Source organism: Hoplias malabaricus, chromosome X1 (genome assembly GCF_029633855.1).
Source record: "Hoplias malabaricus isolate fHopMal1 chromosome X1, fHopMal1.hap1, whole genome shotgun sequence".
NCBI classification, from domain to species: Eukaryota; Metazoa; Chordata; class Actinopteri; order Characiformes; family Erythrinidae; genus Hoplias; species Hoplias malabaricus.
In genome coordinates this window covers 8,615,481-8,637,132 of record NC_089818.1, presented here as the reverse complement: position 1 = coordinate 8,637,132, position 21,652 = coordinate 8,615,481, and the positions used below count along the sequence as shown (strand labels likewise).

Sequence of the window (21,652 nt, the reverse complement as noted above, 5' to 3'; positions counted from 1 at the left end):
CATAATAGTACACACAGATAACCATTATTTTTTTCATTTATAACACAGTTTAACAATCATAGAGTTTTAAAAATACAATATAAAACATGAATGTCCTAATTTCCTAGAAGTATTTTAAATATTTAATTCTTCAAACTTGTCATTTAACTTTCCCAATATACAGTTTGTAAAGAAACCCAGCTTAAATATGTCTTAAACATAACAAACCATCACTAGGCCTCCTTATGCTCTTTTCAGAGCAGCCAGCAGGGGGCGTCAGAGTCTTGCTCTTGGACCTTCCTAGGGCAGAGCTGCTTTTGATTAGGCCCCTGGCATGGGCGCAGACTCCAGTCAGCTGGCTGTAAATCAGCTCTAATTTGTAAGCTGTCAGCGCCGCAGTCTGCTTTCGGAACCTCCGTGCCAAAGAGCAGCCGTGTGTAAAAGGCAAGGGCGAGGCACTCGGACCCCCTGGGGCCGGTGGGCTGGAGAGGCGGAGAGCTGCAGCTCCAGAAATTGGTTCCAGAGGGACGCTGCCAGGCCGGCTGGGCTCCTTGTGCAGCTTCACAGAGCAGGAGGAGGTGCTCGTGGATTGGTTTCCCCTCAGGCAGAACGGAGTGCTGATGCACAGGCTGAGGTTTGGAGTGGACCCCTGACTGTACCAGAGACCTCCTGCTGTTCCCAGACTCCAGAGGCCTGGGAGGTGTGTGTGAACGTGGCTACATGTGAAATTTCTTAAGGCCTTTCACACACTGCTTTAGAATATCTGGGGACTCATTATGTGGCGTATATAAGTAGATGATGACTCTACAGCTTATGGCACTAGAGAGTATACCGCAAGACACTGGGCCTCGAGCTGGGCCATCCGCATGTGAGGTGGACAGAGTAGACTGTCCCAGGTCAGCTGGTGTAGAGGAAACGTTTATTCCTTAAATTTAATCAAAATATAAGGACAGTCCTCATGGCGATTTAAAGAAATATCTCAATTTCACAGACGCCATGCTGATTTTTTGTTTAAATACAGATGTGAATACAAATTCTCCGCAGATGTGAGTGTGTGAGTGAGTGGGTGAGTGTGTGAAATTGTCCACAGGTGTGTGTGTGTGTGTGTGTGTGTGTGTGTGTGTGTGAAATTGTCCACTTGTGTGAGGATGAGTGTAAAATTCTCCACAGGTGTGTGTGTGTGTGTGTGTTTGTGCGTGTGTGAAAGAGGGTGCGAGAGAAAGAGTGACAGGATGACAGTGTGAAGTTGTCCACAAATGTGTGTGTGTGTGACAGGATGAGTGTGTAAAATTGTCCACAGGTGTGTGTGTGTGTGTGTGTGTGAAAGAGAGAGCGAGCGAAAGAGTGACAGGATGACAGTGTGAAATTGTCCACAAATGTGTGTGTGTGTGTGTGTGTGTGTGTGTGTGTGTGTGTGTGTGACAGGATGAGTGTGTGAAATTGTCCACGTGTGTGTGTGAAAGAGAGAGCGAGAGAAAGAGTGACAGGATAACAGTGTGAAATTGTCCACAGGGGTGTGTGTGTGTGTGAGTGAGATTGTCCACAGGTGAGAGTGTGTGTCTGGTGTCCTGTGCTGAGTGTTCCCTCAGTGATTGCATATTAGCTCTGGACCCACTGTGAGTCTGATCAGGATGAAGCTGTTACAGAAAATGAGTGAATGAATGAACGTTTTTGTGAAGATATGATGCTGTTCAGCCAAAAGAGCATTAGTGATGTCAGGCACTGATGATGAATGATTGGTTTGTTTTGATGGCATTGATGCAGGACTCATGTCGCCTAAATATTATTTACTATTTGGAGTCTTTGTTGCACCTGTCATGGCCCTAAACCACAGGTTATAGAACAAACTTTTTACTCCTACATAACCACTCAAAAATACATCCAGTCACACAATAGCCTCTCCTATATCATTCATATCCAGCACATGCCTTGTCCTCAGCACACTCCTTCATTAAACTGGGAGCTGCTGACAGCCATGTTGAGCATGTGGGCCCTGTTCCAGCCTGAGAGAGAGTGGATTAGGCCCTTCAGGACAGCTGTTCCTGTCCCAGTCCCTAGCACACTGGGCCAAACGGACAAATGGGCGAATGGAGTTCCAGCACTGGATGGGAGGGTATGACTGTATCCCTCTTGTGTGCAGAGGGGAATTCTTTGGCAGGTCATTGGAGTGGGTCTCAATCGATGGCTTTGTCTGCATTAATTCCTCCCATTAACCCGGTTAATGGGCACTTTGAAAGGTAAGAGCAGTGTACTTCATACACCCAACAGGGCGTTTCAACCATGAACTGACCAGCTCCTTCTGACGTGGAGAAATGTTGATATATTTGGTAGAGTGTGGTACATTTTCATACAATTTCTACTCCAAATCCAGATGGGATTTCACCTTGGTTAAGTGTGTGTCTTTTTTCTGTCCCCCAAGGGTACCCATAAATAATTCAGTCACAATGTTTGACCAGACAATGGTCACTATTTCTAGCTCCAGTTTTGTACACATGGAAACCCAGGTTGAAAGGTAGCCAAATTCAACATGGGCTAGTCAGGTACTGCAAAGCGTCTGTTGGGAATGAAAAACGTGACAGATTTCCAGTTTTCCACCGCTCAGTATGGTCTGGTTACTAATCCAAATCCAGAATTGGTCTAAAATCTATTTTTCATTTTTGCCCATGACCCATTGTTTCTAAGGAAGTACACAAAGTTTTTCCATGGGTCAGAGCTGTGTACTGCAGTACTCTTAGTATTCTCAATGCAGACTATCCACAGTATAAATATACATTCTGTATTAGTGTCACTCCTTGCCATTTCCCCAGTGTTTGATAAAGATCTGAAAATAGGAAGTCGAATATATAAGAATGATTCAAGAGTGTTATTTAAAGAAAGGCTTTGTGTGAACAGAATAAGACTGTACTGTATCTATCTGTGTGGTTGAACAGATAAGGCACTTGAAGGACCTCCAGGACCTCCTGGTCCCTCAGGTATGACATGCACACATATTTTTTTTAAATGTATATATAAAAGTACTGATTTAAACATCACATTTACTGATGGCTTTATTACTGTAACACTTGACTGTGCTCTCTCTCTTAAGGCCCCCAGGGCCCTCCTGGAATCCCTGGTGTACCTGGACAAGATGTAAGTATGACCTCACGTGAACAGCGTGAAGTGTTGTCAATGACTTTAACGTCTTGTAACTTTAAGGTGGATCTATGTGTTTGTCTGTTTGGTTCAGGGAATAAACGGCCTCCCAGGCAAGGCTGGAGGTCCAGGGCCTAAAGGAGATCCAGGCGAAAGGGTAAGGTCCTATGGCCTGAATACACAATGCAGTATGTTCTAGTAGGGTCCATTCACTGCTTCATCCCATGTTCATCATGGGGTTATATCCATTTCTTATGCACGTTAGAAGTAGGGTTAGCCTCATTGTGAGTTGATTAGTTCATCACATGAGTGCCTATAATAAGACTCCTATATATTTGCTGGAGTTTGGTTGGTAAATATGGAGTGGAGATTACATTAAGCAGCATGTAGCAGCAGTCAAAAACAAACATCTGTGAAAAAACCCATATGAGGATTTCCAAAGTTAACATTCCAGCCAAGAACTCCATTAAAGAGCAGAAAAGTAGAACAGAAGTGGTTCACAGATTTGTGGTTCAGAGAAAGGCTCGTCTGACAGAGTTCATACAGCTAGTTTCATCAGGTGTTGCCCATCTTAGCCCGAATTAAGTTCAGTACGTGTTATATTTCACCAATAACATGTTTCAGATGTGAGAGAGAAAACAACACATTTAGCATCTCACTCACATCTTCAGAAATGCAGCAGAATTCTCCCCTCTTAAGGTAACCTTCAAAAGCTGGGAGTATCCTTTTCAGTTCTTCGCCTCTGACCCCCTACTGAGAGCTGATCTTTATTCTGATAATAGTACAGCCTACTACTCTGGTATCAGTACCAGCCTCTTGCTGCTCAGTGGGTGGATCAAACAGTGCTTTGATTCCCAGGCACTGTGTGGACTGTCTCGACCAGCGGAGGTGGACCAGTAAGCATTAAAGTGGACGGGTGGGCCGCCCCGAATGTTGAAAGAGCTGAAAGGAAGATGAGATGAGAGGCAGCTTCGCTGCATGTGTGTGAGGTTTGTAGAGGAAGGAGAGAGAACAGGTGATTTATGTGCAAGGGACTTTCTCATTGCTGAGCAATCAGTGACCTCAGTTTTTCTGTTGGTAGTTTTCACAGGGGATTTCTAAAACTCCTGTGTTTATACTTATTTACTAAAGATTTAGTTAGGGTTGCAAAATACCGGGAATTTTCAAAGTTGGGAGATTTACCATGGGAATTAATGGGAATAAAACGAGAATATTTAAAGCTAAAGGTGTGAAACTTACATATAGCTGGTAAAAATATACTGAAGCTTAATCTTGGCTAAAATAATTAGCTATGATACCAAAACAGTTGAATAGCAAAGCTACTCCTCAATCCCAGGCACATGGCACATTACTCACTGAAGGGCTATTGAGACCACACCCCCTGCACTGTTCATTCCTCCATAACATGTACAGCATATGTCCAGATGCTTTCTAGAAACCTGACACTCACCTACTGAAGGCACATATTTGGATCAAAGAGCTACTATTATTGACACTAATATCACTGAAACATTTAAAGGTGTAATCTCACAGTTGCTATCTGGTAAATCAGAAAAGCTCAATGTAAGAAGTTAGCTTACCAAGGCTAGCAGGCTAGCAAGAAGTTAGCTTACCAAGGCTAGCAGGCTAGCAAGAAGTTAGCTTACCAAGGCTAGCAGGCTAGCAAGAGGTTAGCTTACCAAGGCTAGCAAGAGGTTAGCTTACCAAGGCTAGCATAGGCTAACTACTGATATTATTTTGCCTCAATAATATCATCATAGATGTCATAGTTATTATTTGTTTTATTTTGCCTTCATGTCTGCTGTTGACAAAAAAATGGTACATTGATGATAGTGTATGATATAATTCCTTTAAATGATCCAATATTTCCTGTTAATTCCAATAAATTCCCAATGTGCACAAAATGTTCATGGAACGTTTTTGGAATATTTCCGAAGTTCTCAAGCTAAAGTTCCCATGGAAAGTTACCTGTAACGTACTGGAAATGTATTGGAAATTATCCACCTCTTTGCAACGCTAGTCACACTTTTCATTCAACTTTTTAATTAAAGCCTTTATCTTCAGAAAAGTGAGTTTAAAGACAAATGTTTGATAATAAGTTCTGGATCACAAACACCACTCCAGCTCATTCCAAAAGTAATGAATTGTCCACCATCACTAAAGAGAACAGTGCAGGGTGTCTATATCCATCTAGCCCTCACCCGGCACTGAGCATAATGACCTTAGGCTCATATGTAGCTACTGTCATTTTATTGCTTTATTTTTAGCTCCTATATACCTCCTATATATGCAAACGAACACCTGTGTTCAAAATGGGACATATAGTGTGTATTCGCCTGTTACTGTTGTATTCTATATGTTTACTTTTGAATTTGCGTCTACACAGGGTTTTCCAGGATTAATTGGGGAGCAAGGACAACCGGTAAATTACTTGTTTCTCAACACATTTTGTACTTTCAACATATTTCTATCCCCTCTATTGAATGTTTTTTTTTTATCCGGCCTCTCCTTAAATGTCTCCTCACAGGGTCAAATTGGTGCTAAGGGGCAGAAAGGAGAGGCAGGAGAGAGCCTACCTGATGTGAGCTTGTGATTTTATTGATAAAAGCATAACAAGATATTAATATTGCTAATAATTATTGAATAATAGTGGGTCAGTTTGTTTTTGTGAATTTGTTCAGGCTTCAAAGTGCTTTTCTAGATTTTCTAGTATTAGCTAAAGCAATATTTCATCTTACAATTTTAGTTTTATTATGACATTGGAATGACTGTGGCTCATATTCTATTTTTTCCCTGAAGTCCTCTTCTAACACCAAAAAGAGCGCTATATTTATTTATTTAATTATTTTTTTTATCACTCTCAGAGTTTTCTGTGGAACTGGTTGTGTTTGTTACTGCACTTTTAAGACAGATAGCGTAGGTACCCCAAGTTCCAGCCACTTTAATTATAATATTGGAAATTTTAGCTAACTGTAAATAAATAGAAGTACTTTACTCACTCAAATCAACGTTTTTCAGGAGTAAAATGTGTGTAGATTAATGTCCAAGACTTGCTTGACTTTGAAAGAGAATATGTTTTTAGATAAAAACGCTTTTGTTTAAGTAGGTGCCAGTACTGCTAAGATTATTAGCGCCCCCTAACTCCTAACAACCTCCCCTGCTTGTGACAGTCAAACGAGACAGTTGCTACCACATCCAGGGGTTTTGAGAGGTTCACAATGAGATTGTGTTTGTCCTGTGTTGGTATCCGTACTCTACATGTAAGGACTACAATGGCGGTAGATTTTCCCCTCAGAGAAAAGGAAGCTAACCGGTAAGCTAACTTTTACACTGAGGGAAATATCTGTCGCGAAATGGAAATGTGTTGTGTTCCACATGCAGTTTTGCACACAAAGAATTACAACACTGTTAGAGACACTTAAATATTGTTTAGATATGTGATTTCTTGCAAGACTTATGTTTAAATGGCCTACTAAGGCTTGATCTTATGTTTTACTGTTTTACCCACTGCGATTGGCGAAGAGAGAGAGCGGAGTTGCACCATATACGGCAGTGGCCGGAGTTAGGGGAAAGACTGCTATATGTAAATTACCTCTGTTCTGACTGGCTACACTCTATTCACAAGAAATATTTAGGACAAAAGTGTCTCTTTTAGATATGTATGTAGTGTTATATATGTATGTGTTTCCTGACAGACAGGAACAGTACAATTTATCACTTTCCCACCACTTCCACTGCAGTTAATCTGCTATAGACTGTCAACAGGAACAACCGTCCGAATCAGTTTAGTGTGAATGAGCAGTCATACATAACTGTTTGCAAAGTTTTGACATCACTACCATGATGGATTCTAAACCAGGCTTTTTTGCAGCTTACATGGTTTATGTGTATATTATAACTGTATTGATCAGTGTATTTTTAAGCAGTCTATTTTTAAACTATAGATTGCAACGGTACAGGCCTTAAACATTATTTAAATGAAAAATTAGTGCTATAACATCTGACCAAACTAAACTGATCTGACTGCAGGGTGAGGGGATTCAGCAACTGAGAGAAGCGCTGAAGATTCTGGCGGAGAGGGTGCTCATACTGGAACACATGATCGGCATCCACGGTAATTCAGGCTAATCCTGTCTGTCTTAAGTGGCTTGAGAGAAGTGCATGGTCTTGAACAAGATTCAAAGGGATGCTACTACCATTCAGTGCATGAGCCGCTGACTGATGTTGGTGTGCTACTGTGAAATACTGATAAAGACTGATGAATATATGTTCAAACTAAATTTGTAGTCTCAGTAAAGCTGACAGGAGCATGTGTGCCGTGGTGTTACATCACACATATTTGGTAACACTCAAGGGTCGTTTGGAAACTGAAAACACCAATTTTTAGAAGTCAGAATATGCTCCAAAATTGTGTATATGCCTTCACCTAGTGCTGGGCGATATGAGCTCAAATCAATATCACGATTAATTGTACATTTTACCACGATTACTATTAATGAACGATAATTTTGACCCTCAGTTCAGTGACCAGGCTTGCACTGTAAATATGCTCCAGTATTACATTTTCTTAGCAATGTTTATATTTGGTGTGTGATTGTGTTTTGGCTGAAACTGTTTTTCCTCAGTGTTTACATATGACTTCTTTTTGTTCAATGTCATCTTAATTATAGTCAAAACACAGCACGTCCTCACCACAGACGCTGTGGTTTCTTTGGTGCTAGCTGATTGAATCGCTTGGTCAGCCTTTGCGTTTAGGTGGGGACCAGTGGCGGATGCTGGTCTTTCAAGGAGGGGAAGCTCAATTTCGGCCTACATCATAAAATGTGTCGGTTTATTTATACGTAAATTCTACCCTCCGTTCCTTTTCAAGAAAATGATCTGTTACCCTGTCGTACCAACAAGGCGTCTTTTCCAGGGACTTGACTAGTGTCCTCTCAATGGCCAGCAGGGCTAGGCTGCTTAAACGGCCTTGGCCCATGTGAAGTGTGTCCGCCTGTGCTCCCACGGATCTTTACACCAAAGGATCGCTGATTCGCTCATTTCGCTGTCAATCAAAAAGGGATTCAGCCTCAGACAGATCATCCAATCATCATGCAGAAGCTGAGCGTCCGGGCCGTCCATTGCCAGCCCACTGCCCCATAGACCCCCAGAGACGCTGAGCGTCCGATGGGCGGGACAAAGCCCAACATTTATCCAATGGCTCGGGTCGTTTCGCTTCACTTCGCTGCTTCGATGTTGAACTCTGTGGACACTCAGCGTCCTCAATGTTTAAAGCACTGTGAAGCTGCGGGAATGATTGAGAGGAAAGCCGCGTCTTTACCAGTGATAAGAAGCTGATTCTGAACAAAAGTTGAGCGCGTTGTAGTGCATATTTATTCAATGACATGTACACACAACAGTATATATTTGATCAGTTATTTTTTTACATTTAAGGAGAAGCTGAGCTCCCCTTGCAGTCTTAGAGCAATCGGCACTGGTGGGGACATAACAAACTAAAAATAATTGATATAGGCAAGATTATGTCGATTAGAAGTTCTGATTTTGATTAATTATTTCGATTAATTGCCCAGCCTTACCTTCACCTATTTTCCTTCACAGGCTGCTTTTGAATTTTACATTGGTAATGTGTGGCCTGGATGGGTCCACTCTTTCCATAATAAATGGTAACATTTTTCTCCTTAGAGCCTCATACGCATTTCTACTCTGCATCCACCCATTTCAGAGAATTTCAAGAGAAATCAGCCGTGTTTCTATATGTTGTTGACAGATGGCACAAGCTGTGCATAGTACAGCCTCAGCTTGCATTTGTGGACACAGAAACTGTGTTTATCCTCAAGCCCATGTGGTAATCTCTGTCCCAGAAGCCATTTTTAATGCAGTGCCATATGGGATTGAAGGTCATGGGCAATTAGTTGTGTTTTCTGCCTTGCCCTTTACGCACAGAGATTTATCTGGGTTTTTATGGCATTATGCAATCGCTCACTAAGGAAACGTTAGGCTAGTCGATTACCCACTGTTTGGCAGAGTTTTGAGCCCCAACACATCTTTTCTTATAATAAACCAGGCCTGTCCTTGAAGCTCCCTTTTATATATAAGTATGAAATAATCGCCTGTTAAGTTTATTCTAATGATTTCAAGGTTTTTGTAATGGGTTGCAGGCTACAATTTCAATATGGAACTGAAAAAGATTAAAATAAAATAAAAATTGTGTCTTTATCACTGGTTGTTGTTTGTTATTTGCATTTCACATGCTGTGGCAACTAAGAATTTCACATTTACTGGGATAAGAACACACAAGGGGCGGCACGGTGGTGCAGCAGGTAGGTGTCGCAGTCACACAGCTCCAGGGACCTGGAGGTTGTGGGTTCGATTCCCGCTCTGGGTGACTCCAGGGACCTGGAGGTTGTGGGTTCGATTCCCGCTCTGGGTGACTGTCTGTGAGGAGTGTGGTGTGTTCTCCCTGTGTCTGCGTGGGTTTCCTCCGGGTGACTGTCTGTGAGGAGTGTGGTGTGTTCTCTCAGTGTCTGCGTGGATTTCCTCCGGGTGACTGTCTGTGAGGAGTGTGGTGTGTTCTCTCTGTGTCTGCGTGGGTTTCCTCTGGGTGACTGTCTGTGAGGAGTGTGGTGTGTTCTCCCTGTGTCTGCGTGGGTTTCCTCCGGGTGACTGTCTGTGAGGAGTGTGGTGTGCTCTCCCTGTGTCTGCGTGGGTTTCCTCCGGGTGACTGTCTGTGAGGAGTGTGATGTGTTCTCCCTGTGTCTGCGTGGGTTTCCTCTGGGTGACTGTCTGTGAGGAGTGTGGTGTGTTCTCCCTGTGTCTGCGTGGGTTTCCTCCGGGTGACTGTCTGTGAGGAGTGTGGTGTGCTCTCCCTGTGTCTGCGTGGGTTTCCTCCGGGTGACTGTCTGTGAGGAGTGTGATGTGTTCTCCCTGTGTCTGCGTGGGTTTCCTCCGGGTGACTGTCTGTGAGGAGTGTGGTGTGTTCTCCCTGTGTCTGCGTGGGTTTCCTCCGGTTGACTGTGAAGTGTGTGTGTCTGTGTTGCCCTGTGAAGGACTGGCGCCTGTATTCCCGCCTTGCGCCCAATGATTCCAGGTAGGCTCTGGACCCACCGCGACCCTGAACTGGATAAGGGTTACAGATAATGAATGAAGAACACACAAGCAATAAGAACGAGGAAACAAGACATTATGAAACGACTTGGAATATTCCAAAACCACTCAAAATTCATACAATTAGTTTTTGTTTGTATACTTAAATCGACTGCTGGACTAAATAAAGCACTGATGAATTGCATATGTGTTTTTGTATTTGCAGAGAACCCAGCAGAGGGCGGATCTGGGCTGGAAAGTTTGCCGGATCCTCTTCCGCTGCCTGCAGTGAAGATCAAACGAGCCCAATCCGCTGCCTTCAGCATAGGCCAACAGAAGAGAAAGAGAGTTTGACATTTACACTAAAGCTCTTGCGTAGCTGTCACTCAGTGTTGTTCTGAACAATCCTCAGTGAACAGCGCTCTCGAAGCCTCTCCACTTTTCAGTTTTATGTCATGTGCTGTACAATGTTGACAAGGAAACGTGTGTATTCTAATTGCAATAATGTGGGGTTTTTTTACATTTTGTATGTTTCAAACCGGTCTGTTTGAGTTAATGTGTGAATTCAGAACGCTGTGAACTAAGCACAGCAGAAGGTAAATTATCCCAGAGGTAAATTTAATCAATCAGTAGTTGCCCATTGGACATGACATATTTTAACCCAGATAAAACGTAATGCAAATTTGTAGTTTTATGTTGTTAGTGTTGGGGGAAAAAATGGTTGAGTTGCCTTTAGTGCAGCTTCAGATAAATAAGAGTGTTATCTCAGCCTTAATGAGTACAGCGTGAGCTTTTAATGAGATCTTCCCCAGACGACAAGGCGCACCTGGGATTCCCGGGCTCTTTGTCTCAGGAGAAATATCTAAGCAGCAGAAGATTTCATCTAAAGTCTCATTTGTCTTTCCATCTCTTCTTGGTGTTGTCTAGGAGAAACTACGCTTGGTTTTCCTTCCTCTGGGACGTTTTCCAGGTTTTTGGCTTGTCAGTAAGCAGGCTCGCCATCTCTGCATTTTGTCTTACCTGTATCCGCTGTGCTGTCCAACTTTTGTGAGTTTGTGTGTGTTAGAAACACTTCACCCACCACTAGCCTGTCAGCATCTCTCAGCCCATGCTCGGCCCCCCCAGCTTGTTAAAGCCGCAGCGAGACAGGACGGAACAAATGAGGCCCCCGCCTTCCAGACAGCTCCAAATAAAACGCTGTCAAACCAGAAACATCTGGATCGTCCACAACAAACAGCGAACCAGCCAGCTATTGTTTTTGCTCTCCAGCCCAGAAACACAGTTTTCGGTAGGAGGTTTTCTCTCAGCTAAATTGCAACCGCAGCTTTATTCCCCTCGGTTGCCTCCTTATCTTCTCTTTCTTCTCCCTGTGTTTGTTGCTTCTCCTTCTATTTTGTGAGTCCCAATAACAGACATGTCACTCCAACTCTACGCCTCTTTCGGAGCAGGCCAGAATTACCCTGGAGCCTCTTTACTGAGAGTCTGCAGAAGTGAAATTAATAAGGTTCTCATTCTGACAGAAAATAAACACTTCAGCTCAACTCTCTGCTGCGTTGTTAACACTTGCGCTATTTTTCTTAGCCAGGTGTTAATGTTAAAGTTTGAAAATGGTGACTGAGAAGAATTTATTGGTTACTGCGTTTGTTATGAGTTCCACTGGGAAAAAAGTGCTGGAAAACACATGCCTTGTTCTTGGGGATAATGCTGTACCCAAATTACATGAGTTTGGATTTAAAGCTACACAGTGGTTGCCATAAAATGACATTCAAAATTATGCATTGCACATAAAATGCTTTAAAACATATTAATACTCCTAATACTTAATCACCTGGGGTAGTCTCCTCATTTACCGGTGATGTCCAGGTGGGCTGTGACACGGTGCTCATTTGTAGGTTATCCTTCTATACTTCAGTGTCACTCAAATGTGATGCAAATCTAAAGGAACGTATTTTAGGCACTGGGCATGTCTGGGCTGATCATAAACATTCGGGCCAGGGGTTAAGGTGTAGCTGTAGTTTCTGAAGGTACCATTGCTCTAAGTCTACGTTTTTAGGCCATTTGGTTTGGTAGATGTTTGTGTCTCTCATTTTTAAGACAATACAGTACTGCACTATAACATGCATTCGCTTCCAAGACTAGCTTTATGTTTGATTTAATGCCTCACTGCCGTTTATTTATCGTCTCACTGCCATTGTTTAATCTACGAATGCTTTACTGTGTTTCTGTGCCTTCTGTCTGAGTTAATGGTTTCTGCTTTGTTTAGAAAGCACCTGTTGTGTGACTTCAGATTCTGTAGCTGGACATTATTCTTATTTTGATTAACATTGATACACTTTACAGCGTCTAAATGTAATACAGTGGACAGCTGTTTACTGGGTTGTCTCGTACAGTAGGCAGTGTAAAGGTGGCAGTGGTTATATAATTGAGTACACTATAAAACTGCTCTGATTTGTCTTGATTTTTTTTGTACTGTAATATCATGGCTGTGTTTGACTGTGCCTTGTAATCAGCCGGATATTGATTTAATGACTGTATGTACTCTGTTTGCACTCTGACTTCAGGTTGGTAACACATTGCTATAAACATGTTAACATTTCTTAGTGGGTGTATTTTTGGGTTCCTGTTAAGTTCAATAAACGTTTTTTTCAAATACACAATAATGCAAATGTATTTTGCACTTTGTCATAACAGTACATCGGGCATCTGTGCCTGGCATGGAACCTGATATCCATCTTCATCACTGTGTTGACAGCCCAAGAAAGTTTCAGGAAGGAAGAGACATAAGAACCCTGGAGGAACCCATGCAGACAGTGGGAGAACACAGACTGATGGTAGGTGGATTGGCTGTTCAAAATTGTCCATAAGTGTGTGTGAGTATTGAGTGATGTTGTGATGTCCTGTGTGTGTTCCTGTTTTGTGCCCAGTATTTGTAGGATTACACAACATGAATAGATGAATGAATAATTAAAAATGTCTGTGTTGAGCATTGGGCGTCACGGTGGCGCAGCAGGTAGTGTTGCAGTCACACAGCTCCAGGGGCCTGGAGGTTGTGGGTTCGATTCCCGCTCCGGGTGACTGTCTGTGAGGAGTTGGTGTGTTCTCCCTGTGTCCGCGTGGGTTTCCTCCGGGTGCTCCGGTTTCCTCCCACAGTCCAAAAACACACGTTGCAGGTGGATTGGCGACTCGAAAGTGTCCGTAGGTGTGAGTGAATGTGTGTGTGTGTGTGTTGCCCTGTGAAGGACTGGCGTCCCCTCCAGGGTGTATTCCCGCCTTGCGCCCGATGATTCCAGGTAGGTTCTGGACCCCCCGCGACCCTGAACTGGATAAGCGGTTACAGATAATGGATGGATGGATGTTGAGCATTGACCGGATGGCCACTAGGGGGCCTGCAGAAAGATAATATTTCTTATTATTAATATTAAGTGAAAATCATGGAGGGTAGTGTTGCAGTCACACAGCTCCAGGGGCCTGGAGGTTGTGGGTTCGATTCCCGCTCCGGGTGACTGTCTGTGAGGAGTGTGGTGTGTTCTCCCTGTGTCTGTGTGGGTTTCCTCCGGGTGACTGTCTGTGAGGAGTGTGGTGTGTTCTCCCTGTGTCTGCGTGGGTTTCCTCCGGGTGGCTGTCTGTGAGGAGTGTGGTGTGTTCTCCCTGTGTCTGCGTGGGTTTCCTCCGGGTGACTGTCTGTGAGGAGTGTGGTGTGTTCTCTCTGTGTCTGTGTGGGTTTCCTCTGGGTGACTGTCTGTGAGGAGTGTGGTGTGTTCTCCCTGTATCTGCCTGGGTTTCCTCCGGGTGACTGTCTGTGAGGAGTGTGGTGTGTTCTAACTGTGTCTGCGCGGGTTTCCTCCGGGTGACTGTCTGTGAGGAGTGTGGTGTGTTCTCCCTGTGTCTGCGCGGGTTTCCTCCGGGTGACTGTCTGTGAGGAGTGTGGTGTGTTCTCCCTGTGTCTGCGTGGGTTTCCTCCGGGTGACTGTCTGTGAGGAGTGTGGTGTGTTCTCCCTGTGTCTGCGTGGGTTTCCTCCAGGTGCTCCGGTTTCCTCCCACAGTCCAAAAACACACGTTGGTAGGTGGATTGGCGACTCAAAAAATGTTCGTTGGTGTGAGTGAATGTGTGTGTGTGTGTGTGTTGCCCTGTGAAGGACTGGCGCCCCCTCCAGGGTGTATTCCCGCCTTGTGCCCAATGATTCCAGGTAGGCTCTGGACCCACCGCGACCCTGAACTGGATAAACGCTTACAGATAATGAATGAATGAATGGATGAATGAATGAATGAAAATCATGGAAATAAAAAAATGGAGGATGCTTTACTTTCCAAAAACAATTTTATATCCATTTTGATACAATGTCATACAAACAGTTTGGACCTTCATCAGCTAAAGGCTCATGTGATGACGATGGTGTTGACATTGATGAGGGGTCTATTTACAGGTAGATGCTTTGTCCTTGGCTCCTCACTCTGTCTCCTTTTCCTCTCCATGCGTGATGACGTAGCAGAGATTTTTGTAGTCAAGGTTTCCAGCGACGTCCAGTGGGAAGTTGGTGAACATCTGATTCATCTGAGAGGAATATATCAAAAAGTTTTAAGTGAAGTTCGAGTTACTAATAAATAGCTGCCATACATACTCAGGTATTACATATATGACCCTACCTTCTTATGTAAAACTTTCTCAGTCCAAAAAGGGCATAAATGTGTTCACATCTACAGAACGTACATATGTGACCTCTCTGCTATTACTTTTGTGGCTGAATGCCATCCAATTCTTACAGCAATGTTCTAACATAGATCTTGGCGCTATAGTGTTAGTGTAGGTGTTTCTAATAAAGTGCTCAGTGACTGGTCCTACAAGATAAGCTTTAGTATATAGCAATAGTGGATGAGGTTTCTCTCTCTCTCTCTGTTTCTATATGTGTGTGTGTGTGTGTGTTTTCTTGCTCTCGTCAGCTGAAACTGCTGTTGGTTTAGACCCTGCGGGGGACGAGTGTGCCACAGTGTTTGATCAGCAGCATGTGTTCATGTCTCCTGTGTGTACCCTCATGGCTGATCAAGAGTGCTGCCCAGCGGCCCCTGCGGACCCCCGGAGAGCCCGTTGCTGTGCCAACGCAGCGTGGCTGCTCATCTGCTGGACACATGGGAGCCACAGTGAGCCTACGCGTTTTTTCTTGGGTTTTTTTTCTTCCCCCTCCCTTCCCTTCTCTTCACTATTCTGTGTGGGATTTTTGGTATTTGACAGCAAGATGGATTATTGTAATCACAGGAGCCATCAGCGAGGCAGGACGGTGCCACGAGAAGCCAGCCAGCAGATTACTGCACATGGCTGCCATGGGAACAGAGGGCTTGTTTGTTTTCTTCTTCTTCTTCTGTGTGTGTGTGTGTGTGTGTGTGTGTGTGTGTGTGTGTGTGTGAGATAGGCATTTACTTTCAAGACTGTGATATAAGAAGTTGTTGCTACACACTTCATGAATGAAAACAGACGCTGCCAAAACATCAACCAGTAAGTGTAATTACAAAGTTGGTGTTCCCAATAAAGTGGCCAATTAGTGAACATATGGCCGGTATGGATATGGCTTGTGTTTGAGAGAGAGAGAGAGAGAGCATGCAGAATCCACATTCCTCTGGCTGTGAATCGTCTTATTCCCTGATGTTTTTCCTGAAGTATTAAAAGACGCATTAATGAATCTCAGGGGCGGGGCTTCACCCGTTCATTGGAAGGAAAGTGTTGCTCACCTCTTCTTCTGAAAATTTGTCTGCTTGAGACATCAGGTAATATTTGATCCTGTTGATCAGCAGAAAAACAGAAAGTCGTTAGAATCATACGTCAAACACAGTTTAATTCCTGCCCACTCTCACCTAGGGACTCTCATTACTTTAGTTTGGTGTTTCTCCCTGAGCTGGGAATCGAACCCGAGCCTGCCTCGTAGAGGGTAGTATCCTTTGTACTGTTCTTTAATCAACACCTATTTATACTGTCTCCTACTGATTGAATCCAGAAGCAAACAACTCACTCGTCTCCCTTCAGAACTCCTGTTCCCTCCGGGTCAAACATCTTAAAGGCGTTCAGAATAGTCTCCTCAGGGTCAGTACCTGAGGAATGAGAAATCTGCCATGGTCAATCGAAGCATACGTGCTTAGCCCTCCTGAGAAGTTACATAGTGCAGTTTCTGCCACACTGAGCTTGGATTAGCAATGACAGAGGCTCTATTCTCCCTGTTACAGCTCAGTGAAACATCACAATGATTTTGAAACTGTCGCATTAAGGTAAGAATACTACCTAGTGTTTATTTAAAGAGCAAGTTCACAGAAGTTCTCAAATTCTTTAAAAAAATCATTCATATAAACAGTAATTCAAAGTGTCCGGAGATTTCAAATAAAGTACCCACCTTTGAGTTTCTCACCAAACATGCTGAGGAACACAGTGAAGTTGATGGCACCAGGGGCTTCTTTCAGCATGTCTTCCAGTTCATCATTCCCTACATTCAGACGACCTGGAAATATAAACACACATATGCTATGGTTACACTTAACATCTTCTAGAAGCTTCGTTCTTCCATGCACTGGCCACTTTTTGAGTTATTCCAACCTTGTAGGTTCAGAGTGCACATAACAGCACACACTGTTGAGTTTGTTCTGTGTAAAATATACGTTTGACTTATTGTCACTTGTGTGAATTTTTTTTAAACAAGTGTCAGTTCAGAAGAAGGTCCAGACTGTTGCATATATTCACCCTAGTAAAGCACCTGTTACAAATAAAGTGACCAAATTCATAGTATGAAGCCCTATAATGGAATATATATATTCCATTTATATTGAGATTATTTATGGTAAAATAATATGTAAAAGCTGTAAGAATCTTTACTAAAACTATAAAGTAAATGATATATTGCTTTTGGACGGAACTAAAATCACTGTGGGTACTCAGGTATTACATATATGACCCTACCTCCTTATGTAAAACTTTCTCAGTCCAAAAAGGGCATAAATGTGTTCACATCTACAGAACTTGGTGTGTTAAACTGTATGTCATGTATTTGCAGAGCAGTGGAATAGAAGTCGATGCTGTGAGTGAAGTCAAGAGTCTTTACCCACAGCTGCGAAGGTGTCTCTGAGGTCGTTCTTGTCGATGAAGCCATCTCTGTTCTGATCCATGATGGTGAAGGCCTGCAGGCGTCATAACACGTTAACTCTGGACACATCAGCAGCTCTCTAGATGTCGCAGAAATGTGCTGCGCTAATGTCTTAAGAGCCCATCCATCAGGTATACTGTAAATTACAGTGATTATGGCCATGGTCTGCTGCAGCCAAGGAGCAGGCCGTTAACGCTATAGCTCCTGTGAGTTATGGTCTGTATGGATTGTATGGTTTTAGAACGGCACATGACTGATGTGTGGGATCAACGGAGGAAATGGCACTTACCTCCTTGAACTCCTGGATCTGAGACTGCTCAAACATGGTGAAGACATTGGAGCTTGCGGACTCCTTCTTCTTGGCTTTTTTGGGTGACTACAGAAATGCAAAGTAGCGTTACTGGAAGCATTATATTGTTTTGTCTATGCAGTCTGAGCTAGTCACTGAAACACACAGGCTGGCACAAGCTTCTTAGACCTGTGGCCTTCCAATCCAGCTTATACAACACCCTCAGAACTCAACACACTTGCAGGAGAACACAAATTAACATTGACCTGCAAGCATTGCGCTGTCAAGCTACAATACGGTAAACCTTGTGTCCATTAGAAAACCGTAGTAAAGGATTTGTACGGTATATCCTACCATTTTGAGAGTGGCAGAGGTCCTGCAGATGGTCAGCAAAAGCCTGGACACACAATAGAGCCACGGCTACTCTTTTATATATGAATCCCACCAAGCATAGCTGCTCTAAGTTTAGACAATAGAGTCTGGCTTGGAAAAATGCAATAACTAACCACCCTTGTGAGGTATGCTGACCATGCAGAGAGCTTTGACCTCCTCAAGGACACAGCTCTGTCCACTATGCCAGGCCCACTGCGCCTCTTTCACAGGTGCTACTAAGTTAAGACCAGTATTCCCAGGGGTGAAGTAGGGACAGGGCTGTGGCGGGGTGGTAGAATTCCAAAAATAAATGTATCTACACCTCAAAAATATATTTTTTATGTAGAAATATCATAAATATGAGCAGCAGATCATTTATTTATTATTTATATTATTAATATTTATAATTTTCATCATGAGACGTAAGCCATATAGAGTATGTCCTAACATTTGTGGACACCTTTTATGTTTAAGGAACATACATTCTATCATCTCGTATAATCTTTTTATGCTCATTTAAAAAATATAGTATTCAGCAAAATGGTACCCACTGGAGCAGCTGCAAAAGGGCCTACTGTCCTCTTTGGTTTGTATATAAGCTCTGTGTCTTTTAAGATGGAACAGAATGTTTTGGTAAAAAAAAGACAACTTGTTTGTGTGTCGCTAAAACTTAACTTGTCTGTACGTTTGAATTAACAGAGAAACTCATTTGTAACTTTTGTAGCATTTACAGTCTGCGTTTATATTCACGCAGTTAGTGGTCTCCTGAATTTAGAGTCCACTTTAAAGAGTTCCATTTTGAGTAACCTGAAACCGCCAAAATAAGTCAATGTTACCAAACTATGGAGCAGGTAATGCAGCATCCTCATCTCTTTTCATGATTTTCAATATTTGGAGGTATCTTCACCATCTAAGCCCCACCAGATTCTGTTTCTCTGCTGTGAGCAGGGAAAGAGAAAGACTAGCATATTGGACAAAGACCTGTTATTATTTTTTTTACCTGCTTATTGACACTAGGGCTTTATAAACACTTCAGTCCTGTTTCCAGTGCACAAACAGACTAGCTAATTCACATTAGTCACATTAGTTGGCATTTAACATATGTGACCTGTAGTGGATAAGTAAATGAATTACAAAAACAGCAGATAGCTACCCCCTAATCTCATGCGCTGTCCCTGAGTCCCTCTTTTTAAAGAGGTTTTCAAAATCATTAGGCCTGTAAAGCACCCAGTTTTGTTTCTAGCCACTGTCCATCCATGGGGAATTGTTGGATGCTGTGTTGGGATTTGGAGATTGCAATACTTTCAGCAGCTGTTCTGGCTTTTCACTGGACATCTAGCACATGAAAAAGACAAAGACATCACTGGAGGATTCACTAGGCTCAAGTCAGGAGTTTGACTGACCTTACAAGCTAGCAGACATTTCACACCTGCCAAATCAGGGCTAACGTTGGCTTGCTGTTGATAAGAGCCAGCTAGTAAAGGTTTGCTGCTGTTATTAATATGTTACGGAAAGCTCTGAAAATCTCATAGATTTACTCTTAAACTCCGCTGAGACCCATTTACAAATTTGTGGTCCAAGTCAGAAGGATTCTTTAACTAAACAGTGCTAACGTGGCTAATTACGACTAAAAGCTAGCGATGCTAGTTAGCGCGCTAGCATGTTTTACACAGCTAGCCATGTTAGCTGAGTTTGGATGAATGATCTATTGCAGGCAGCAAAGTCATTATGTTTTTTTCTAGGTTGTGACAAGTCATATTAGTTAACACATGCCAAGTTCACAAGCTAAACATTACTTTCATCATGTAGGGTCATTAGTCTAACAATACACAAACTGTCCTGTAGACCACTGTCATGCCATTCCAACCCAGTTTCACACCTACTCGTGATATAGTCACATATATAGAAGGCTGCAATTTGTGACATAGTCGCGTATTTCTAGCATTTTATGCGACAATATCAAGATCATAAGTGTATGGGTAATTACCATAGAAACACTATGCGACTGTAACACGAAAACTCTTCCTCATTACAGGCGTCTTTACTGATATAACATAGAAAAGCCATAATGCGAATTACAGATCATAGGTTCTTATTCCAACAAAGGCATATAGTATTTCATTATAATATTTCTCCTAAACAATGCTTATTATTGGTGTCCTACTTTAGCTTTAACTCTAACGAGAACATTTCTTTCACTTAACGTTATTTTGATTCATTTTCAAAAGATTAATACTGAAAAGGACATTTCTCTAGACGTTATATGCGTCAATATTTTACCAAATAATGAATTAGCAACGTTATATTTTCCGTAAATAAAAATAAGACCATGGTATTAACAGATGGTAATGACGCCTTTATGAGGAAGAGTTGTCATGTTACTGTCGCATAACACGGGGCGCTGATACGACGGTTTCTATGGCAATTACCTATTCACTTACGATTGTGATATTGTCACATAAAATGTCGGAAATATGCGACTATGTCACGAATTGCAGTCTCCTATATGTGACTATATCACGAGTGAGTGTGAGACCGGGTTGGCCATTCTGTGGTCAGTGTCATTTCCATATTAAAGGTAGGTCTAAGCTGGTTTTATCTAGGATAGATAGATGTGATTTCCTACCCTCCCTCCAAAGTTACATAGTGATGTTTCTGCAGTTCTGAGCCCAGAGTAGCAACAACAGAGTCTCAGCTCTCCCAGTTACAGCTCAGCGAGCAATACAATTAATTTGAAATTGTAATTGTAAAGTACGAATATTACATAGTGCTGCTTTAACAGTGATTCATACTATTACAAGCTACACAAACTGTGGGCTACTACTGGCCTATTAAAGTTGTTTTACTCTTCAGTGGCCACACAATTCAAGCTTAGACCATGTGTTACTGAAATTACAATATTATAACATATTAATTAGTGTGTCCAGCATGCAAAACACAAGAATAATTAAATAACTCGCCATTGTTTTTCTACTTTTTTATCACGTTTATTGTTATTGACACAGTGGCATCCAATTGTTAATCAGACTCTTTCTACCTATTGAGGACTGAAATAGATCATGGGTCATGCATATAAAATTGACACAGCTGATCTGGGTGCCATTGGACTCCCAGCTGTCTGTGGTAAATGGAGCTAAATGGACAAAGAAACTGATTCCAGACAAACTTTGGGTGAGTCACTGAATAATTGTGTGCCCAGACCAACATCATTATAATGTCATCACCAAGTCTGCATCCAAATGGGGAAAGAAAAGATTGATTAATGTGAACTCCGCTGCATTTATTCTCAGACGCCAATCTGTCTCCCACTCAGACGGAGAGACAGACCCCCACTCGCCACCTGGCAGAGAAAACAATGGCATATATTCAGACAATAATACAACCTGGACAAGAAAAGCCACGCTGACTGCTGTCATGGTACAAATATAGCCTCTGCCCTTGTTGGCATTTTTTTTTTTTTTTTACTGGGGAATTACAAAGCCCTAGCTGCAGTTGGGCAGGCTCAAGAAAGTGTGTGTGTGCTAGAGGACACCTGAAGATCAACCATCCACTGTGAGAAAACAACTCAACACTATGGGTCTGAAAGGACGTGGATCGCTTTTGTAGGTAATGGAGAGAAAAGAAGAAATGATACAAAACAGCTGCTGGTTTTTACACCACAGAACCCAGACCTCAGCGT

The 21,652-nt window shown here is 42.6% G+C and overlaps 2 protein-coding genes across 3 annotated transcripts in view; one reads left to right on the top strand and one right to left on the bottom strand.

Moving 5' to 3' along the window:
• Window positions 1–12,843, top strand: part of LOC136675751 (collagen alpha-1(XXVI) chain-like) — a 50,444-nt gene extending 37,601 nt beyond the window's left edge. For both annotated transcript variants that reach the window (XM_066652492.1, XM_066652491.1), the window contains exons 8-14: window positions 2,910–2,951; window positions 3,065–3,108; window positions 3,206–3,268; window positions 5,498–5,533; window positions 5,639–5,692; window positions 7,141–7,225; window positions 10,421–12,843. In XM_066652492.1, coding sequence (XP_066508589.1) covers window positions 2,910–2,951; window positions 3,065–3,108; window positions 3,206–3,268; window positions 5,498–5,533; window positions 5,639–5,692; window positions 7,141–7,225; window positions 10,421–10,548 — 452 coding nt within the window. In that variant the 3' untranslated portion in view covers window positions 10,549–12,843. The remainder of the gene's footprint in view (window positions 1–2,909; window positions 2,952–3,064; window positions 3,109–3,205; window positions 3,269–5,497; window positions 5,534–5,638; window positions 5,693–7,140; window positions 7,226–10,420) is intronic.
• A 1,798-nt stretch (window positions 12,844–14,641) lies between these two features.
• Window positions 14,642–17,678, bottom strand: LOC136675522 (myosin regulatory light chain 2B, cardiac muscle isoform-like). The gene is made up of 6 exons (XM_066652089.1): window positions 17,602–17,678; window positions 17,271–17,346; window positions 16,569–16,673; window positions 16,194–16,272; window positions 15,916–15,964; window positions 14,642–14,746 (listed from the first exon to the last, which is right to left on the bottom strand). Exons 1-6 carry the CDS (start codon window positions 17,635–17,637, stop codon window positions 14,642–14,644), a joined length of 450 nt encoding a protein of 149 aa, XP_066508186.1. The 5' UTR covers window positions 17,638–17,678.
• Between the last annotated feature and the right edge of the window lie 3,974 nt (window positions 17,679–21,652).

Excerpts from the sequence above, each read along its gene's own strand:
- LOC136675522 (XM_066652089.1), bottom strand. The coding sequence starts at position 17,637 with ATGTTTGAGCAGTCTCAGATCCAGGAGTTCAAGGAG. Across the intron at positions 16,273-16,568 it reads GTTTGGTGAGAAACTCAAAG|GTACTGACCCTGAGGAGACT; the intron begins GTGGGTACTTTA and ends CTCATTCCTCAG. Across the intron at positions 14,747-15,915 it reads ACAAATTTTCAGAAGAAGAG|ATGAATCAGATGTTCACCAA; the intron begins GTGAGCAACACT and ends TATTCCTCTCAG.